We start from the raw sequence: 20,229 nt of genomic DNA, 5'->3' as shown, positions 1-20,229 counted from the left end.
GCCGCTGCGCTTCTGACTGGCGTTTGCCAGTGTGGTATAGCCATGGAGAAGGAGAGCGCAAATGCTGCTCAACAGTGCAGAAGAACGGAGAAGCTTGACTCATCGGATCCCGAAGTAGTTGCCTGGCAATTAGCGGTTGAGCGTAGGAGACAACCAGGAAAGCTAAGAATAATCAGCTGAACCTTTGCTAACGCTACGTATATCCTGGCATAGCCGAGCTAAGCCACTGCAACTTTTTTTTTCAATGCATCCGCGAAAACTCTATTTTCGACCTTTTTGTGACGGATGAACCGGATCTCGTGCTTTCAACTAAAGTCATTCCGGGAATGAGTGGCCACAATGCCATATACATATAGTGAACTGAACTTTGCGTATGCGAAAATTAATAGGAGTACCGTGCGACATATTTATATTTATAGCAAAGGCAATATATCGCGATAAATGCAACCTTGGGTGCCTATATGTTGTGACCGTTGCACATTGTTTAAAAAAATACTTTGTTTTAGTTGTTTTGTTTTATCGTGGCAAGTGCATGGGCCGCTATGTCTTCCGCTGTGTGCGAGCGTGCAGCCGTCATTTGCCTTTACGTCAACATATTCAGAATTGTATAGAATATTTCACCGCACAGCATAGATATGGCATGTGTACGCATTTTAAGTAGTGCGTGCAACTCATTTCTGCTTCACTTACGCCGGTGCAAACAGGAAGCGGCCTTGTACCTTACAGAATCTCGACTGGTTGGTATACTAGTGATGCAGAAATGAACTCCGGTCTTGTTCAGTGCATAGTGCACATAATCAATTTCTCAGGACGCGTGAACTCCGACGAGAACTGTCAGCGCATGCAACAAGAGTTTACTTACGCTGTACTGCGCATAGCAGTAATCCATGCTTGTCGGCTGCCTGTTTCGTGCATTCTGTTGCGAGTCAGTGGAATTTCTCTGCTGTCATCAACCCCTTCGTGTGTACATTGCTGGTTTGGTATTCCACAACACAACAGCTACTACCAGCCTTCCGTAATTGCTTGTTTGGGATTCAATAACACAACAGTAATTACCAGCCTTCCGTAGGGGCGCAATCGCAAACAAGAGACTTTTCGCGCGCAGACAAGATCCTGCGCGAGCGCGGCCTAACCTGCACCTGAAGGGAAGCGGCGGAAATGTATACCGGAGATTTTGACCACCTGGGGTCCTTGACGAGCACCTAAATCTAAGTAAACGGGCCTCGAGCGTTTTCGCCTTCATCTAAAGTGCGGCTGCCACATTTGTGGCTTCATTTGTTGCGCATTTGTTGCTTCAGAATGCGGCCGCCACATTCTCGCCCAAAACCCCACAGAGTGTCAAAGCCTTGACAAAAACCATGACAGTTTTTTTTTTTCATATGCAGACATGATTCGCTGTAAATTACCAACCCAAACGGAAGCGCCCAGGAATGAAATTGTGATAGTGTAGCACCAGTCTCTTGAATTATGTCAGCGCGAAGCGACGAGAACAAAGGATGGGTAAGGGGGGGGGGGGGCGGAAAAATTTCGGGGGGGGGGTTTGTACCCCCCCCCCCCCTGGCTACGCCCCTGGCGACATCAGGCGCCAATGTGCTCACGCCTGTCGTGTAACTGCATCGAATCGTTGCGTCGAAGTTGTAGCCCTACAACAGTGGCATACAATGAAATGTTCATGCTGGAGTTCGCAGGAATAAGTGCAAGAAGTCAGTGCCATTTGTCATCATGCAGCGCAGCATGCGTGGAGTGCTGATAAATGTTTGCCTGTATGTCGGGGAAGGCTTTGCCCCAATAAGCAAAATGTAACCCCATTCTGGGTTACGGAGCAGCAAACGTCATTCGTACGTCTTACATATGCAGTAGTCTGAATTGTCATGGAATTAAATGTTTGTCCTCGGGGCCTGATGACTGTATGTAACAAGTCGTTGAAGTGAATCGTTGTCTATGGGAGAAAAAGTCGTATCACTTGGCAGTGACAGTGTCGTTTGCGACGTGGAACTTACTCTCACACGGTGCAAACAGGCCAATTAGTTTTTATTACGGCCTACTTTATACGTGCGCTGTGTACTTCATTTATACGCAACGTAAGAATGCAGCACACCATCGACGTTTTATATTACACGCTAGAAACAAAAACAACATGAATTCTATATTAATACACATTCCGCCACTCTAGGCTAACAAGTATACACATGCTTTCATAACAAATTGTTTCATTCTCTGCTAACAATTATGAATCTGCAGCTTTCAGAACAGTTCTGTATTTTCTCGGAAGTTACCTGCATGGACAAATACTTAAAGCGGATAACTGTAGATCCAATTTATAAAAAATGTATTTAAGAACCCATTTTTCACCGCATTATATTGCGCCACCTAAGCAATTCAGTCCACGCACCGCGAGTAGCTGTTGCAATATCCTCCCATACTATCCATGTTGCTGGCTAATAATTGCACCTGCATGGACAAATTGGGTTGTAACCATAATGTCCGGCACAGGAAATGTGCACAGAAGTACAGGCAGTGCTCAGAGAATAGTGGTTTGGTGCCATGCTTCCTCTCCTGTCCTTGCAATGCTTTAGCGTCCGTCACCACGAAGCCTTCCCCATGTACCATGTAAAGGCGTGGTTTGCGGAAAGAATAGTTCACGCGTCATGCAGCTCGCATATGTTAACATTATTTTCTTATTTTTCGCCTGATTCCTAGGTGGGTGCGACGGACGTTCACATTTTGGAATGGCAAAGGGATAGCACATCTCACTTTCTGGCAGTACATGCGCTTCGCCTACGACATCTACACCAAGGTAGGATGTGTCAAACGAAGTTTCGTTTCACGGAGTGCCATTTTACGGAGGGACGCTTGCTTATCTTCCCGACAAAGAAAATCTAGAATATTCTATAAGCAAACCCCACGTAAAAATTGCTTATGTTACTTATGTTACCCAAATAATCAGTTAGAAAACATTAACCTGCTCTGGAACTCCTAGCTCCGAGCTGCCATATTGAGCTTTAAAAATAATGTTAAGAGTTCATATTTCAGGAACGCGTTGGCAAAAGGTGAATATTGTGCGCCGGGCTGTCAACAAACGACGTAGGGTAGCTTCCAAGCGATAACATCATTCGATGTTTCAGTAATAAAAACATTTTTACGGAACGCAATAATTGAAAATGAAAATCAAGCGGCCAACAAAGACAGTACATTGAAATTTTTTTTTACACGACTTTCTTCATTACTATGACAGAGTTGACTTGAATAAAGACTATTTCAAAAACCACACGCGTTCAAGACTACAGCTTGTGCACTTTTGAATTGCAAGTGCACCTTTCGTTTAAACGTGTTCCAAACCCAAATATTAATATTATTCATAGTTTATTCAAATACCCATTACGAGCAAGTTCATGACAATTATCTGCTATAATGGTTAAAACTCCGTAGAGCTAGCAGGCAAGACAAACAAGCCGGTGCCCCCACACAAATCGGGAAATAAGGTCCCAGATCGTCATACTGAAACAAAAGCAGTATTGTAGGTCTTTATGCAAATGAAAAATGTACGTATGCAATCTAGGGAACAGAAACAACCCGAAAATGGCTCCCTTTTTCGTGGTACATTCAGCTAGAGCAGAGGTGATATTGTGGCATGGCGAATAAAGCGACAACCTTACCCTAAAAATTCTTTGGCTGCATCCACATTAACACAAGAACATCACCTTGTATTACATCTTCCTTGCAGCCAGTGAATGAAGTAATCCGCCATTCCTATAATCAATATGGTCGTGTGTACGGGTAAGTAAATGTTATGATGTTTGTTTTCATTTTTAACTAACATTGACATCACTGTGCTAAAGAGCTTCCATGAGCTTTGGTTGATTAGGTTGCCGCGCTAAGGATGTATGTTTAAGAGGAATCTGCCCTTCATCCCCTCTCCCCCCCCCCCCCCACTTCTTGTTGTTTCTTGTTGTGGGGCATTCGCAAATCAATTATTTTGTTAAAATTGTTTGTAATAGAAGAGGCCTGATAATTGTGATTAGAACAATGAAGAGGTAACAGCACTTACGAAGTTATGAATTCAGCGCTTGATTTTCGGTGGTCCCTTGCACACCGATTTTAGAATATTACACACAGATCTCCAGTCATGTGATAAACTTACTAGAGCGTCAGAAAAGAAGGGCGAAAATTAGAGAGCAGGGGTGCTATTCAGGGAGGCCCGAGTTTGGCAAAGTTTGGGATCTCTGCGAGCTCTGGTGACCCCCTCAGGTGAATGAACTAATGGGATCAAGACATTAAGTTCATCCCTCGAGACGCCTGCCGTTTTATCTGTTTATCTAGGTTCACTGGATAGGACAGGATAGGAAGGATTAATGTGGTCAAACCGTCGGTGCTTTCTTTCATTTGTTTGTTGTTCCAGCCAGTGCATTACCTGTGCAAGTAAGTTATAGAAAAATGTTTTCTGATGTATTTTTATTGTGAAATTTATGGTAGTTTTAAACATTTCAAGATGTTAATATGTGTACTGAATGGGCTTTCAAATAATTTGAATTTTATCAGATTTTGCGCTGTACCCTGAAAGCAATCGTTAAAAGCATAATGTATGAAAGAGGAGTCACGTCCGTTACGTGCCACAGTAATGCATGGCAAGCGGCTTGCGCCGTGTGAGTAGATGGAAATATTGCGATATTGCATCGATAAAAATCAGCGGAGCTGTCGTGGAACATTGCCAAGTCTTCTGTGTTTCAAATGAGTTAGCGGCGTGCGCAGTGTGCGCTCGTGCGACATACGTGGATTTATCTCGACAGTTTATTGTCTGCTGCTTTCTCGCGTACGTTCTACGCTTTGTTCATTAACTGCCGTAGGGCAAACTCGTGAGAGCGCGAAACTCGGGACATCCTGCATTGCGCCCCCAGGCCGGGTCCGTATGCATAAGAAGCTCTTACGTTGGAATTGTTCATAAGAGAGAATTCACGTCAATCTTGATACTGCACATGTTATTAGCGAAGGCGACCGGCCATTGCCAAAGACCACTTGCGAATGAAAAGCTTTGTGAATTCGGCCCCAGATATTGTACAGATGATATATGAAGTAATAATGTCTACGAAACAATAAACAACAAATAAAATTGACGGAATAACTTTGGAAATGTCACTATAGATAATTATCAAGCATTTACACACCAGGATACCACCCATGATGCTTTAGGCGATTATGCCTTACGGTGGTAATTTTCATGGTGACATTCTATCTGCCTAGATATACTACATGTTTCATTTGCAGGTTTTTGTTTGCAAATTTCGTGAAAACTCGATAGTATTGTGGCACATAAAGTTGAATTACCATAGTTTTACTAAGAAGTGGAATAGTGATGTTCATATGAACTTTAGAATGTCGATGCGAGGGTTATATGAACTTCGCCATTCCGCATCTAACAATATATATATATTGTCGAGCACGATGCAGAAATTGCACTTTTGCTAACTTTGTCGGATACCGAGAAAGCGTCAGAGCAGGTCAGGATAGGAATTGGTGAAGTCGGACGAGCCAGTTGACAGATTACGAGCAAGTGGGGTCGGGTTGGTCAGCGCACGCTCGGCTTCTCATCAAGTAAACAAAGCTTATGTTATTCACTATTACCAAAGTATACTGTTCATCAGTAAGAAAAGGAAAGACATTTTTTGCAGTTCCTACCAAGGCACAGTGCCTACTCTAGTAACTGGAGATCCAGACATCTTGAGGGAGGTTCTGACCACAAAATTCAAGAACTTTTCGGACAGATCGGTGAGTATAACGAAAATGTAGTCGAACAAGTTTACACCATTTCAAAGCGTGTTAGTAGTTGTGCTAAGCAAATTATTTTGTTGTTCACAGAAAAAGCTCGCCGCTGACGCTGCACTGTGACATATCCTAGTAAGTGCGCAACGGCCTAACACACGCTACGTGAGAACGTTCGTGCATACTGTGACTTTGACGTGTTTAGGAATGCGGGCACTGGCGTTGAAGATCTACATAAAAAAAGCAAGATTATTATTGCAAGCGTCACCCAGACTTACACTTAAGATGGAGATGATCTGAGCTTTCCCGTGCAACGCCCGCTTCAGTACGCATGGTCATTCTGTTATTTTCTCTTACTATCATATTCCGCTTCCACGTGCTGCGCCTTACCATTAAGTTACCGCGGCGGCCATCTTTCCGACAGCTTTCCTAGGTTTTTGCGTATATGTACAAGAACAACCCTTAACAGTGTTCGCCAGCGCCACACATAACTATGGCGACAGATGTTGAACATGCTGCAGTGGCAGCAGCAATGGCGTAACGTCAATTCTGCTACAGAAGCTCACGTTCTCTCGGACAACGGTGCTCCACCCAGCCAGCCAACACATCGGGCAGCACGCGATAACGCTGGCTATACCCGCGCGCAATTTTCTGTGGCAATGAAGAAAGAGTTGCGAAGTCAGAGCGCACACAAGTAGCGCTCCTGACAAAGGTCCCACATGTCATCCGCGTTAGTGTTGAGCTGGGGTAGAGAGGATGAGCACTTTACAACAGCGAAACAAGAAAAACAGCTACAAAAGTCTTTAACTTCTCTATAGCTACCCCTGCCATGGACTTGAAACCTTTCTTGCAGAAGAAGCTTAGGTGTCATATATATACTATAGGTAGCGCTGATGGGACGCTGAAACCTCGAATAAGGTGCATGTCATTAAGCTAGAATCAGAAAATTGGCCATTCATAATGAAAATATGACAAAATGAGCCATCATGTGTCGACTGAAAATCGTCCACAAATATGGCACGCGATCGTTTCTGTTGGCTGTTGATGAGCCAGCAATCTGTGGTAAATGGAGTGAGACGTTGACTGTCCTTGATGTGTTTCTCGCATGCCTTCAATTAGAAGCTAATAGCATAGTCCCTTAATAGCTTTTTCTGGTCACAAAACTCCCGCCTCAGTTTAATATAGAGCCAGCGCCTGCAGTTAGGGGCGCCGTAGTAAAAGAAAGGCCACCTAGCCGAGCGGCCACCGTGGGCGACGGCGGTATTTTTTATTCTCTGGTCACATTTCGGCCGAAAGCCCAACTTCTTTTCAAATTTGTTTACATTCTACTTTGTCGTAGCAGTTACAGTATCCAAACTTGAACGCCTGAGAGTGTTTTCTAACCGAAATCAAGGCACGTACAAAAAGTAAACAATCTGAAAGTCAGCTGGCGGCTCCGTGTGTCAGCAGACGACGCGCATAGAATTCTTCTTACTGAGAATTCTGTCGTTAGTTAGCCCAACCGGCTGCGATTAAAAACTTTTAAGCGACTTTTATGCGCTGTACAAAGAATAAGACATTAGTGGCGTGGCATTGCCAGTAAACGATAACCTGACTTCAAGGTCGTGTGCTGTTACCGAATCCCGATTGCACTCGAGCCACTCAGGCGATGGTGACAGATTCTAATCGCACGCACCATAAAATGTTCTAGGACGTCAGAATTAGTTTGGAACAGGTACATCGGCAGATCGTAGCCGTGAATGAAACGCTTGCTTGAAGGAAAGTATTGTCATTTTCATCTATCGGAAGCTTTGCTAGTTTTCGTGCCTATTATTCCAAATGCGCGACAAAGTTTTCAAACCCGATTTTCGTTGTCAATATACACTAGAAAAACACAAACTGATTAATATGCCCGACTGACTCAGCACTGCGCTTATTAATCTCTAACTCGCACGAGCAGAGTGGCGAGGATTGACGGGCCGTTGCACTCACTACCATACCTCCTTGGCGAACTGCGACACACAATAATATTTGAATCGTGAGCTTTATTTGAAGCAAATGTAGAATCACACACGCACGCGCACTCACACACACACACACACACACACACACACACACACACACACACACACACACACACACACACACACACACACACACACACACACACACACACACACACACACACACACACACACACACACACATGCATGCAGACGCATGCACACGCACATACACGCATGCATCTGCACGCACCCACACGCATGCACACGTACACAAAAACACGCATGCACGCGCACGCACGCATGCACACACACACGCACGCATGCACACACACACGCATGCAAACGCACACGCACGCACGCACACACACGCATGCACGCATGCACACGCATCCACGCGCAAGCCAGACACACACGCACACACATGCACGTGCACACACACGCATGCACGCGCACATGCACATAGAAATATAAAGTTACGCGTCCAAACTTTCAGCCCACGCCGGCCACATCTGCAGTCTCTCCGGGTTTAACACGGAGAAAGGTGGCCTCTCAGCCGCGGTGGAGCCGCAGCGTGGCAGCTTCATACGACATAACAAGCTCTCCCATAGAGTGACGGTGGAGTTTCGTGACCAGAAAAAGTATTGAGGGACTATGCTAATAGGAAAAAGTAATTTGCCCTACTGCACCGTCAGAAATTTTCACTTCAGCCAGCAATGCTCCTACGCCATGACCTACTTTTTAGTGCGAAGCACTTTAGGGGTGCGGGCTGTCGGCGTGTAATGTGATCTCATGTCGTCGTGGTCACGCGCAAAAACAGGGTCGAAAAAAGTGCAGAATTGATAAAACCCGGTTCAAACTAAACTAACATGATTCAGAATAATGTAAAAGATAGGAATAATCAGGCAGTTAATGCATTAATTCGCAGAAACTTGTGAAAATCGTGAAAATCTTGCTCGGGCTGTCGCCGTGTAATGTGAGCTCATGCCGTCGTGGTCACGCGCAAAAATCGGGTTAAAACAAACGCAGAATTTATCAAAACCGGTTCAAAATAAACTATCATGATTCCGAATAATTGAAAACATAATCGAGCAATAAGTGCATAAATTAGCAGAAACTCGTGAAAATCCTTTCCCAAACGCCAGTCTGGTACCAAAGCAGCGCAAGAGAGGGTGCCACCACCCCACAAGCACTCGTTTCCTCCTCACTCCAGCGCTACTCCAGCACCTGATCAGCGCGCGCCGTGTGGCAAGAGGGAAGGAACAGGGCTTTATAAGCAGTTGGCGCGCTCCGGAACTTCCTTTGTGCCATGGAGGCCGACCTGAAGGCTCGCCTCGAGCGACAACACTGGCGCATCACTGCTTCGCACTTCCCCAGGTTTCTCGTTAGTGGAGCTGCATTAGCACTAGATTTGAACTACACAAACGCAGGATATTTGTTTCCAAATTCTGAAACTTCTATGGCCGTTTGCGCTTAAAATTATGCTGACTAGAATTAGCACTCGCACCGCCATAAACGCAGATGCCGTCCAACGAGATCAACTGTTACCTTGCAGGGCGTGCGAAATTTCGACTCCCGTTATGATCTGGCTCTAGGGCGCAAGTAATCAGGCCGTAATAGAATCCGAATAATAGCTACAGCGACCGTTAACAAAAACCACTTGTCAAGGAAAATGTAAATTGAAATTGCACAAGACCGTTTAAAAATGCCAGCAACAAGTGACCACAGCTCGAACAATTAAGAACAGTCCCTGCCAATCACATATGGAATATTCTTCGTTATGTTTAAATAACACTGCAATAAGGGTTGTTTCAAGCCAAATGCACTACATCGGTGGAAGCATGCTCCAGTGTTTTGAAGCAGGACTGGGAGCAGCAAAGTGGCTGTTTTGGAGCAGCTTTGGGGCAGCAAACACGATGTTTCGGAGCAGCATCAGAGTAAGAAATTCGTAGTTTTGTAGCAGAGAAAGTGAGTTTGGAGTTGGTCGCCATCCAAGGAACATTAAATTAGCAACCTTTTGCTTTCAACAAATGCAAGTGCTGAGAGAGAGGAGGGAACTTTATGTACCAAGGTGAAATTTCTGTGAACATTTATACTCTGCTTTCTAATAGATTTAAAAAAATCTCATCAATCTGCAACTGTAGGGAACTGTAACTGTAGTACAAGTTCTAGTAACAATCAGGACGAAAGCACAACACAATAGCAATAAAAAACTAGGCATTAAATACATAGCAAAAACGAATACTTGCGCGTGAGCATAAAGAAGAAACCAATATAAAGCAGCTCTAAAAGTAGCACAAGTAAATCGCATGGGATGTAAAGTTCGTTTGTACCTTATCAACAAATAACTAGAGAAAAAAAGAACACTGCCACACAATGCTAGCACTGTGTCCACAGTACTTTGCCATACAATATGTCATATACAGCTATGCGTCAGTCGGAAGAACAAGTCTTACCTTAAATGTATTCTGTAAACAAGACAAATATCTATCCCAGTGAAATATAACGCATCTGTTTAACTACAGAAATATTTCAATTGAAGATTGTACTTTCAGGTACAAGGCACTATACAAAGCCAACAAATTAAGATGAAAACTTAAGATATGGGCAAGCACAGCTGGCTGCTTACTCCCACGATCATTGTTGCGCAAAACCGCACCCACATTTAAAACATCACAGCTCACAACATAACATCACAACAAAAAGGCGCAAATCAATACAGTCAACGTCAGAGTTTTAACAGTACATTAGTTTTAGCTTTTTAAATGATGTTCGGTGACTGCATGTTATACAACCAAGCGATCCGTTGCTCAGCTTCTTTTCAGAGGTTGTTGTTGCGATAGTAGTATTCAGAGCACGTGCTTCTCGACCCTCTCGCGCACAGGGGCCCGGGTGGGGCATTTGTGCTACCTGCATATTCTTACGTTCTCCCCGTTGGTGCTGAGCCGTGCTCCCTCAAGGGCTGCAGAAGATAGCGTCAACCTTTCCCTTTCCCTCAAGAACCACTTATCATCATCATCATCATCACGGGGAGTGAACGCACGGGGGAGAACAAACGCGCGTTCTGCTCTGTGCTCCCTTAAGGGCTGCAGAAGTAGGTGTCTCTTTCCTCCTCTACGATCACCATATATGTAGAGCAAACGTGCCTTCTTCCGACGCACGAAAGGCCGTGGGGGGGAGGGGGAGGGGGAGGGAAGGGAGGCGACGTTTAGCTGCGGCACCAAGTGCCTATTTATATCAGAGGCTCCGGCAACAGTCACCAACGCCGCACGCATTTTGAGCGAACGCGGGCAAAACGCCGACGACGTCGACAACAGTTCTGCGTGTTGCCGGTGCTGCTGCATGTCCAAGTTTATACAGCTGATAAAGCTGCTATCATTACTCCGTATAGCTCTCTTCAAGTTTGCTATCGCAATTGATGCTTCACCTTTCAGGTGAAACTGCGACAACTTTTTTACCTTATGAACACTTCGAAAAATATGTTTTATGTACATAGTACATCTCTATTGTCATTGTTTTATTTTGACTACATATATATTTTACGGCATTTATAGAGTGATTGGTTTTAGGGATCGTTACAGCCATGTTACAGCCCCGACTTCCCGTACAACTGTCAACTTATTGTACCATGTGTTTGGAGCTCTTTGGCCAGAACTGGTTGTTTCGCCATGAAACTCACTACTCATCATCATCATCGTAGAACGAACCAAAATCGGTTAAAGTTGGGTATTAAATTACAAAATCAATGAAGACATAAACAGATATAAAATTACAGTGACGTTTCGCTTCGTGAACGCGGGTTACGAGCAAGCGTATTGGTGCCATTCCTACATAACAGCGATAGGAAATATATGAACACTCCAGGCGCATATCTGCCGTCGTCGTCGCCGTGATGTTCCATATAAAGTGCAATGGTGATAACATTGTCCTCGCGCGTCGTATGCTGTATGCGATGGTGAGCCGACGATGCCGACTCAATCTCAAGTGCGCAAGGGAGGAAACCGGGGAGGAAGCGCGACGTCTCCCGTCGCCCGCTAGGCTCCGGGGGGAGGGGAAGGAGGGGGGCAGCGTTGTATTCCAGCAACTGCATATTCCGCGACCGTGTGCTCCCTATCTTGAAAGCGATCTTACATTGAGGGCACAGTCAAGGTGCTTGGACGGTTCATACGTTGGGCGTTCTCACCACTCAGTTTGTGTTGAAGCGATAGACAGCACGATAGATCACTTCGATCGATTATGCGCGGCTTATCTGGGTGCTTCGATAAGTCGTACCTTTGTGCGTGCTGCGTGCCCGATGTACCTGCATTGTCGCAAGCCATCTAGCACATTCCTCGGGAGTCTCCTGGGCACGCGAGGCCCGCGCCTTTTGCCGGACCTGTTCAGCTCGTGCTCGGCACCTGGACACGACTTCTGGGCCGGTCGACTCGCGGTTGGCTTGCCGTCGCTTGCGTTGCTGCTCCGTCCTCCTCGCTCGGCGCACGAGCACTCGCTCACGAAATGAACCTGGTACCTCCATAACGCACACGCAACCCGTAGCAACTGCCAGAAAAGGTCAACCTAGCGTGCCTCCGCCTACCCTCCTCCTCCGCGCCGCTTCACCTCCGGTCTCCTTCCCCGCTTCGCTCAACGCCACCTAGACTTTCCTTGAGGTGGCGTTGCTTCGCCTGCGCGCTATGCACGCTCCTTCGTAGCTTCCCCGGCGCGGCTTCAAACATACAATCTCTGATTTAACTGGCGAGCCATGTACGCTTGCGCGAAATACCAGAGCGAACACAAGAGATACCAGATAAAGAAAACGACAACCCTATCTGGAACTTACAACATGTGCGTTAGTGACACATCTCTGTGCCTCACTGATAAAGAGATTAATTTCCTCAGTGCCACTGTTGAATATAGGTAGATCAAGAAACTGACCTCTTGTGATGGCAGTTCGGGCATGCGCCACGTGTCCTGCCGGCAGGTTTATGTCTTCGTTCAAGTGTCAATATTCAGTTGTAAGTTCCGGCTACTCCCAGTCGTCTTCTTTATCTAGTCTCCCACGTGTTTCCGCTGGTTTACTGCGATAGCAATTGTATGGACACGTCAAGCGCATTTTTTCCGTCGGCTCCCCGTGACGTTCCGTATAAAGTCCAAAGGCGATAACACCGTACGCCGCGTGCCGTATGCTGTATGTGGGAGTGGAAGCGTGCAAAGGAAGCCGATGATTACCGCTCAATCTCGCGAACGCAAGGGGGGAAAGCGGGGAAGAAACGCGCCGTCTTCTTTCACGTGCAAGTCACTAGGGGGGGGGGGGGGAGGGAGGAGAGGGAGGGGGCGGCATCCGCACGCGCCATCTTGCAAGCGATCTGCATTGGGGATAGATTCTAGGTGCGCCAATGGCTCATGTATTTGTGCGTGCTGCGTTTTCACCACTCAGTTTGCGTTGAAGGGATAGACAGAACGAAGGTCACTTCACTCTCTGCTGCAGCCGCGCTTCCTCACGCCAGCGTTCTGACAATGAGTGTCCGCGGTAATTGAGTGTGATGCGTTCATGTTGGCCTGTGTGCGCTGACACCATGCTTATTAATTTAGTTAGTAAGCGAGTGTTTGAAGTTTATACGGCCGATAAAACTACTATCCTTACTTTATATAGCTGTCTATTAATTTGCTATCGCAATCTATACTTCGCCTTTCGGGCGAAACTGTGACGTTTCTTAATCAGTTTTACTGTGTACCAACTAGCCATGTTAATCAGTAATAGCGTGCACAAATAAGAACCTTTTCGTGTAGACACTAATATCATTCACCACTCTATCGACTGTTTTCCTAGGTGCGCCAGCTTTTTAAAAATTACCTGTTTAATAAATTGCTTACTAAATTTATTAGTGCCCAATAAATTGTTTGTTAAATTGCCAATTTTAACCCTTAATGAGGGGGCCATTACTCCTATGAGAAATCAAAGTGCCTAATTTAAGAATTAACAGAAAAACGGTAATAACATTTTAAATAATTATCTTATGGCACGTATATATTTCAATATACTAACTAGTGCGGTTGCAGGGCATATCGACTTGGAACGAATTTTGAGCATTGCACCGGTTTCGAGATATGCACCGTCAAACGTGCGATAAAAATACAGGGTTGTTCTACTTACTTCTTTATGAAAACTCTGTTTGATGCATTGAAGCACAAACGTAACTGGAATACTAATACATTTCGTCGGGCAGTTATGTATGGGTATAGCTCAAGAGACGACACGGTTGGCTTTAACCGGAACAGCAAAGAAAGCTTTCATTTTACTTTCATGGCGGCTTCTGTTCGCTGCAGTTATCTCAGAGCGTGGGAAGTGATGTTTGGAAGAAGTCCATCTTGAACCTGTCAGGTGAGGAGTGGAAGAAAGCGCGAGCAATCTTCACCCCAGCACTCACCGCAACAAGGTTGAAAACGGTAAGTGTAGAGTGCTAACGTCCACGTGGAAGAGCATTAGACAATTACTTCTTCACACTTATGTTTCAGTATAGGCTGGGACTTCAGGTACTTCCGACGTGTGCTTTCAACTTTTATTGCTGGTACGCCAGACAGATCCAGCAGCTTTTTTACTGAAGTGCGTCTGAAGTTTCTCTTTGCTTTCGGCGTGTTTCACGTTAAGTAAGTTGGTCGTAAGAACGCGGAACAACTAAATACCCGTATCCCTTGTGTCAATGTTCCTGCTTGGCGTGTAAGTGCAGATCGGCGTATTTACCACTGCTGCAAGAACTACCGCATTATCACCTACAGCCTAGATTCGCGCTTTCACGGAAAGAAAAACGCATTCCATTCGCTGCCTCGTGATCTTCTAGCACATGGGTCAATAATACAATTCCCTTCCGCTGCTTACCGGTTTCAGTGATTGGTTGAACTGCGTCCGCGTAGCAGCTGTTCGAATATTTTGCAATTAAGAACATGTTGAAGTCAAAACTGCAATGCAGAAATTAGCGTAAATGTTAACTAACCCGAAAGAGCAAAGCGTAAAGCCCAAACCACATCAGAGGGATATTGTGCCCGACAGTTACGAGTGCCGGCTTCGAGCGACGAAACGTGCCGTCGCGCGAACAGATTGCTCGTTCTTGTCGCTAGATCGCTCGGTTCTGGAAATCTATAATTCGTCGCTCGTCGCCCGGAAGTGTTATTATGAGCGACTAGCCAATAGCGCGAAGCCGGAAGAGGATGTACATCAGTCAAGTATACATACAACCGATTGTCAAACGGAACGAGCAAACGACTAAATTTTCTACGTCCAAGGTTGAGAACCTAGTGCAAGGCCTTTAGAAATCTTTATGCTGCTCTTTACAGTAAAACACATCAACTTAAATTAATAAAGCACGCGTCACGCCAGTTTCGGCGTGTATTTGCTGCCCCCATACCAGCAACACCGGGGGGAAACATCGCTCAAAGTCGTTGCTCGCGTGGGGTACGACTTGTAAGCGACGAGCGAACTCGACAGCCATCTCCATCATGTTGCTTGTCGCTGTCTCGCACAAGATCGCTTCCATGTTGCAGTTGGTAGCTCAGCTGACTGCACTTCAAATGGCCTTCAGTTTTTTTTTCTTTTTTTTTACCGAACAGGTGCAAATGACTCTTGTAGTGCCCCTTTGCTTTGTCGCTCACAACAGTTCCTTATTGAGGCTTCTACGGAAAACATTGCTTTTATCACACCGTTATGCAGAACCATAATGCAACTTTGAAATCACTAGCGTGTGTACACCGCATCCTATGAGACGTCATGCTTCTTCATACGTTGAAAAACATATTTAGTAATGTCCGCACGCACTTGTAGTTTGATGTTGCTTCGTACTTAAAGTAGTGGATGTTGTAGTTGGGGTTCTGCGCAAAGTCGACGGAGACTCGACGTGCAGTCGCTCTCTTCGATGGCATTCAGTGCCAGCGCAGCTGAGCGCTCCCTTTTGTAACGAAGCGCGTTTGGAAGTGGCTGTAGGCGTTCTATGTGTGATAGATAAGGAGTTAGAATATAGAATACGTAGGGTGCAATAGAACTGGCCTTCGGAAAAGCCAAAGTAAACAAAGATAATGCGGCAGATACCTCCACAGATTGCAATGAGGGGTAACATTACAAGCACAGAGGTGGTTCCAAGTTTCCCGTTCTTATCGTTGCGGTAGAATCGCCTGTTGCTATATACTCTGGGTTCACGGGTTGACACAAGAAAAAAAATATATATATATATATATTTCTGAGCGGTAGTTTGCCTTACATTGGCAAAACCATTTTCACTATACTTACATCTGACAAGGGCAAGATGACGGTGAGAGGTGCGTCCGCTCTACAGCCCGACAGCCACATCTATCGGACATGCTTTTAAGTAAGTTTATTGTGTAGCGGCGCTACTATCAACTTCAACAAGTACAATGTTTTTACATGTGCTAGAGGGCACATGTAAAAACAGCGCAATAAATATATGCTTCAGTGTATGGCCCGACGGTCTAATAGATGTGGCTGCCGAGTTTTTGCGAATCCACAGTGCTTGCTGTGATCTGGCCACTGTGAAGGCTAAGTAACGATAAAGGTTTTAGCCACCTTAGACAAATAGCCTCACAGCACAAAAAATAATAATAACATGCAATAAGAAGAAAAAAAAAGATACAAAACAAAACTTAAGACGCGGCATCGAACCCGGTTAGTCAGCATAGAAAGCGGACATTTTACCGCAACGTACATCGCAAACAGCGTAACGGCTGCTTGGATCTGGCGACTGTGACAGTGTGCTTGCGCTTCTGTATACTTGTTGCATTATCCACAGACTTCAAACTTCAGAGGTTTCTGCCACATGAGTTTGTTTATTTCGGTGTGTCTCAAGGCCAATGCTTATGCACTTTATGTGCATTCTACACCAGCCTTTTATTCATAGCATGATTAATGCCTACAGGCACTTCTAGACGCCTTTCTCGTCAGGAAAGTGAGGTCTATGCTGCGCAGGCGCTCACTGCCATTGAAGTGAGCTCTCAGATTCTCTTTAATGGGCGTATAGAAGCCAACCTAGCACATGTGATATGACTGCAAGGTGTGCATGCACGTATGACGCCCAGTGTTGTATACGTATTATAAACAGTATATGAGATGAGGCGGGCTAGTAGGTTGCCGGAGCTCGCATTCTTGTTTTCAGAGTGATCTTGTTACACACTCACACAAATAGAAAGAAACAAGCAGACTAAATGAGCACTGGAATTCTTTAGACTGGTATTCTAACGAGTCTGAAGGTAGTGTGACGCTTCGCGGGGTGCGGCGTTGTAGATGAGCTAACTCCTTATGCATGCGCCGAATGTTTAAAAAGATTAATCGTTTATAGCGTGAAAATGCGGAGACAAGCAGAAGGAGCGACGACACGAGCGCTTGTCACTCTCTTTCCGCGCTATATAAACTATGAACCTGGCTGTTCTTATTCACATAGTTTTCGATCCTTGTTTAAAGAGATCTTTCATAAATGTTCCCGCGTACGTTCGCCGTACCCTTCGACATTTCGTTCAGTATAATATGCGCAATTCGGAAAGCAACCGAAGAGCCTGCGATTGCGTTATGTACACGCATATCAATTGGCTCTCGCTATTATGGGTTCTTAGGAAAGCGAATTTGCGTTTCTTCTAGTTATATATTACTGTGCATATGTTTTTTCTTATACTGTAGCTGCTAACAGCCTGTTTAAAATATGATTTTCTGTTTCAGGGCATGTTTAACAAGAGCGTCCTTAAATGTATTCATTGTATTATGCAGCGTTATCGCGAAGAGAAATAGTAATTTTTGAAAGTTTTAGTGGAAGAACAACCTACCAAATCGCATAGAGGGAAAAAAGAAAGAAAAGATGCTTCCTAAGGAAGACAGCGCAATGTTGCCTTCATTGTACACACTGTTTCAATACATATTTTGGAATTTCAGATAGTGGCCAAGGCAAAAACCATTGCTGGAAGGATGACATCACGAGTCATGGACGCGGCTACTAAAAACAATCCTGTGGAGTTCTTTGAGTGAGTTGGCATCAAACGCTTAGAGCCCTTCCTACTTTCGTATGTGTATGCTAGACAGGCACATATTTTTCTCGAACCTGTGAATGTGCCGGTCTAAGCTACCGCGCAGTTCGGCCCTATGGTAATTTTTACGCAATATACGATAAGAGATGTAAAAAATTAAGTTACGTGGTTTTACGTGCCAGAACCACTGTCTGATTGTGATGAACGCCGTAGTGAGGGACTCCGGAAAACTTGGGCCACCTGGGGTTCTTATACGTGCACCTAAATCTAAGTAAACGTGTGTTTTCGCATTTCGCCCTCATCGAAATGTGGCCGCCGTGGCCGGGATTCGATCCCGCGACCTCGTACGTAGCAGCCCAACACCATATAGTCACTAAGCAACCATATGGCGGCTCTGGTTGACAAGAGTCAGAGAAGGATCACAAACGCAAGGTCAGATTTGCATGTGACGCTGATCAGCATGTGACAAGAGGCAGTAAGTACCTGGGTAAAGCTTTACCCACAGTATGAACAAATGCATTCAGTTCTAAGTGCTATTTCATACTGTGTGATTACCATTAATGAGTGACAGCGGGGAGGCTATCGGTGTACAGTAGCAAACATTCAGGGACCCGTTTCTTGGTGTGGCCAAACAGGAAGTGAATGGAGGAGAACAGTTAGACTTGGGAATTACACACATAAATCTCCCTCAAGCGGTTATTATAGCCAGCATATAGTCTCTGACAGTCTGCAGCTCATGTGAAATTTATTTTTATAAAGTGAATAATACTGCTCAACTTCTGCCACTTTTTCTTGCTTACATTCTGGGCATCTTGGTTTCGGTTTTATGAAAACACTTTGCCTAGGAAAGAAAGGGTAAGTAACAGTTGACATGGTTGTCTGTGCATTCAGTCTTTTCACTGATCACTTTCTTAGCGTAAGTTGCGAACGTTTGTTGATCGATGTGCCTAATACATGCTGCCGTGAACGATGATTTCTCAGTGAACCTTTCACACATCCCTTAACACCACCTAAAGCAGCCTGTTGCTTAGCTAGCTGGTTCATCGGTGGAGAAATAGACAAGCGCCCACTCGTCATGAGTACGGAAGAGAAGCAAGGTGACCAGGCGTACTCGAAAGTAAAAAGATAATTTGAACTAGACAGGATACATATATTACATGGGGAACGTACGCAATACGCACCGCACATAAGCAGAAAGAAATATTCCGACATCTTGCGATCTAGCAATGCTGCCAATCTCAGCAGCTCTTCCAGGAACTTTTTCTCGCTGCTGCGCAATAGGACAGACGCGCCCCTAATGAAAGCTTTCTCATATATTTTCTAAAAACACTGCTGCCACTACTTTCCTGAAAAGACATTGGGCACTTTGTACATGCTACTGTCAGGTTTCTTAAGTTGTACATCACCTTCTGCCCATGGGGAACCACGCCATGCTTTTCACATCTGGGCATTGGCTCTCGTGGCTCTTTACCCGTCCATTTTTCGAAGAGGACCTGACACAGCTATCAACATTGAGCTGGATGTACCAGCAGAATGAAGGCCCGCAATCTGTTGACTAAAACTATTTCGCACCAAATCACCACAGAGAATCTGAGGCACCTGAGGCATGTTTGACAACCTAGCTATGCGCCGCATCAAAAGGCAAGCGTTATGTGCGCACACGGGGAGAGTACGTCCAGCAGGTACGTGCACGCAGTGAAATGCATGTTCTCTAAAATATTTAAACAGGTACTGCTAGGAAGTTCTTGACTGGAGGCTAAGGTTTTTCACTGTGTTAATGTAGCTAACGCATGTTCCACCGCACTAGCTTGCGTCAAAGAAGGACTACCATTAACAATAACAATAAAACCCTCTACATATCTAAATAATCGTGCGATTTTCTTGTTGTCAAGATGCTTATTTAAGTTATGGTCGAGTAAATTTCTGTCACGAGGGATGCTTGTCTTGTATCTCGCGCAATGTTTCTCTTGTTTAAAGCTGCAATATTTAGCAGTCATGCCTATAATGCAGTGTATTAGTCGTGTCTATGGATGGATGGATAGAATAAACTTTATTGAAGTCCTACAGATCGTGACTAATCACAACGCGGGCTGCTCCCACGTAGGGTCCGACAGGCCAGCAAGCCCACGATGTGGGCTTGCTGGACAGCCCAGAGTTGGTCAGCCAGAAGCGGGCTGCGGAGGGCCGCATCCCACCTGGCTTCGTCGTACCCATACATAACTGCCAGAACCATCAAAAAAGAAAAATCAGCAAAGTTTAGAACGTGAGCACTTGACATATTTATAGTCAAGACGCTTTGTTGCTGCGATAACAAAATACACAATTTGGGGTCTTGATCGAGAACAAAGAAAACAGGAACACGCAGTAGTGCAGACAAACGAAGGGACATTTATTGCGCCTTCATACAAGAATTTAGGCTAGCCTATCTACACAAAAAATCGTACACGTTGAGGAATCGAGGGTTGGTTCGACTAACCAGGCAACCATACCAGCA

The 20,229-nt window shown here is 45.2% G+C and overlaps 1 protein-coding gene across 2 annotated transcripts in view; it reads left to right on the top strand.

The window, feature by feature from the left end:
- The window catches only part of LOC119446101 (cytochrome P450 3A41-like), a 58,943-nt gene that overhangs the window by 5,471 nt on the left and 33,243 nt on the right, over nucleotides 1-20,229 (top strand). The window contains exons 2-6 of one of the 2 annotated variants that reach the window (XM_037710450.2): nucleotides 2,701-2,797; nucleotides 3,725-3,777; nucleotides 5,667-5,763; nucleotides 14,046-14,165; nucleotides 17,644-17,732. In XM_037710450.2, the coding sequence (XP_037566378.1) occupies nucleotides 2,701-2,797; nucleotides 3,725-3,777; nucleotides 5,667-5,763; nucleotides 14,046-14,165; nucleotides 17,644-17,732 (456 nt within the window). The remainder of the gene's footprint in view (nucleotides 1-2,700; nucleotides 2,798-3,724; nucleotides 3,778-5,666; nucleotides 5,764-14,045; nucleotides 14,166-17,643; nucleotides 17,733-20,229) is intronic. The other variant, XM_049663901.1, reaches the window with a different exon arrangement.

Source organism: Dermacentor silvarum, chromosome 3 (assembly GCF_013339745.2).
Source record: "Dermacentor silvarum isolate Dsil-2018 chromosome 3, BIME_Dsil_1.4, whole genome shotgun sequence".
NCBI classification, from domain to species: domain Eukaryota; kingdom Metazoa; phylum Arthropoda; class Arachnida; order Ixodida; family Ixodidae; genus Dermacentor; species Dermacentor silvarum.
The sequence above is the reverse complement of the archived record's forward strand: the minus strand, read 5'-3'. Positions and strand labels throughout refer to the sequence as shown.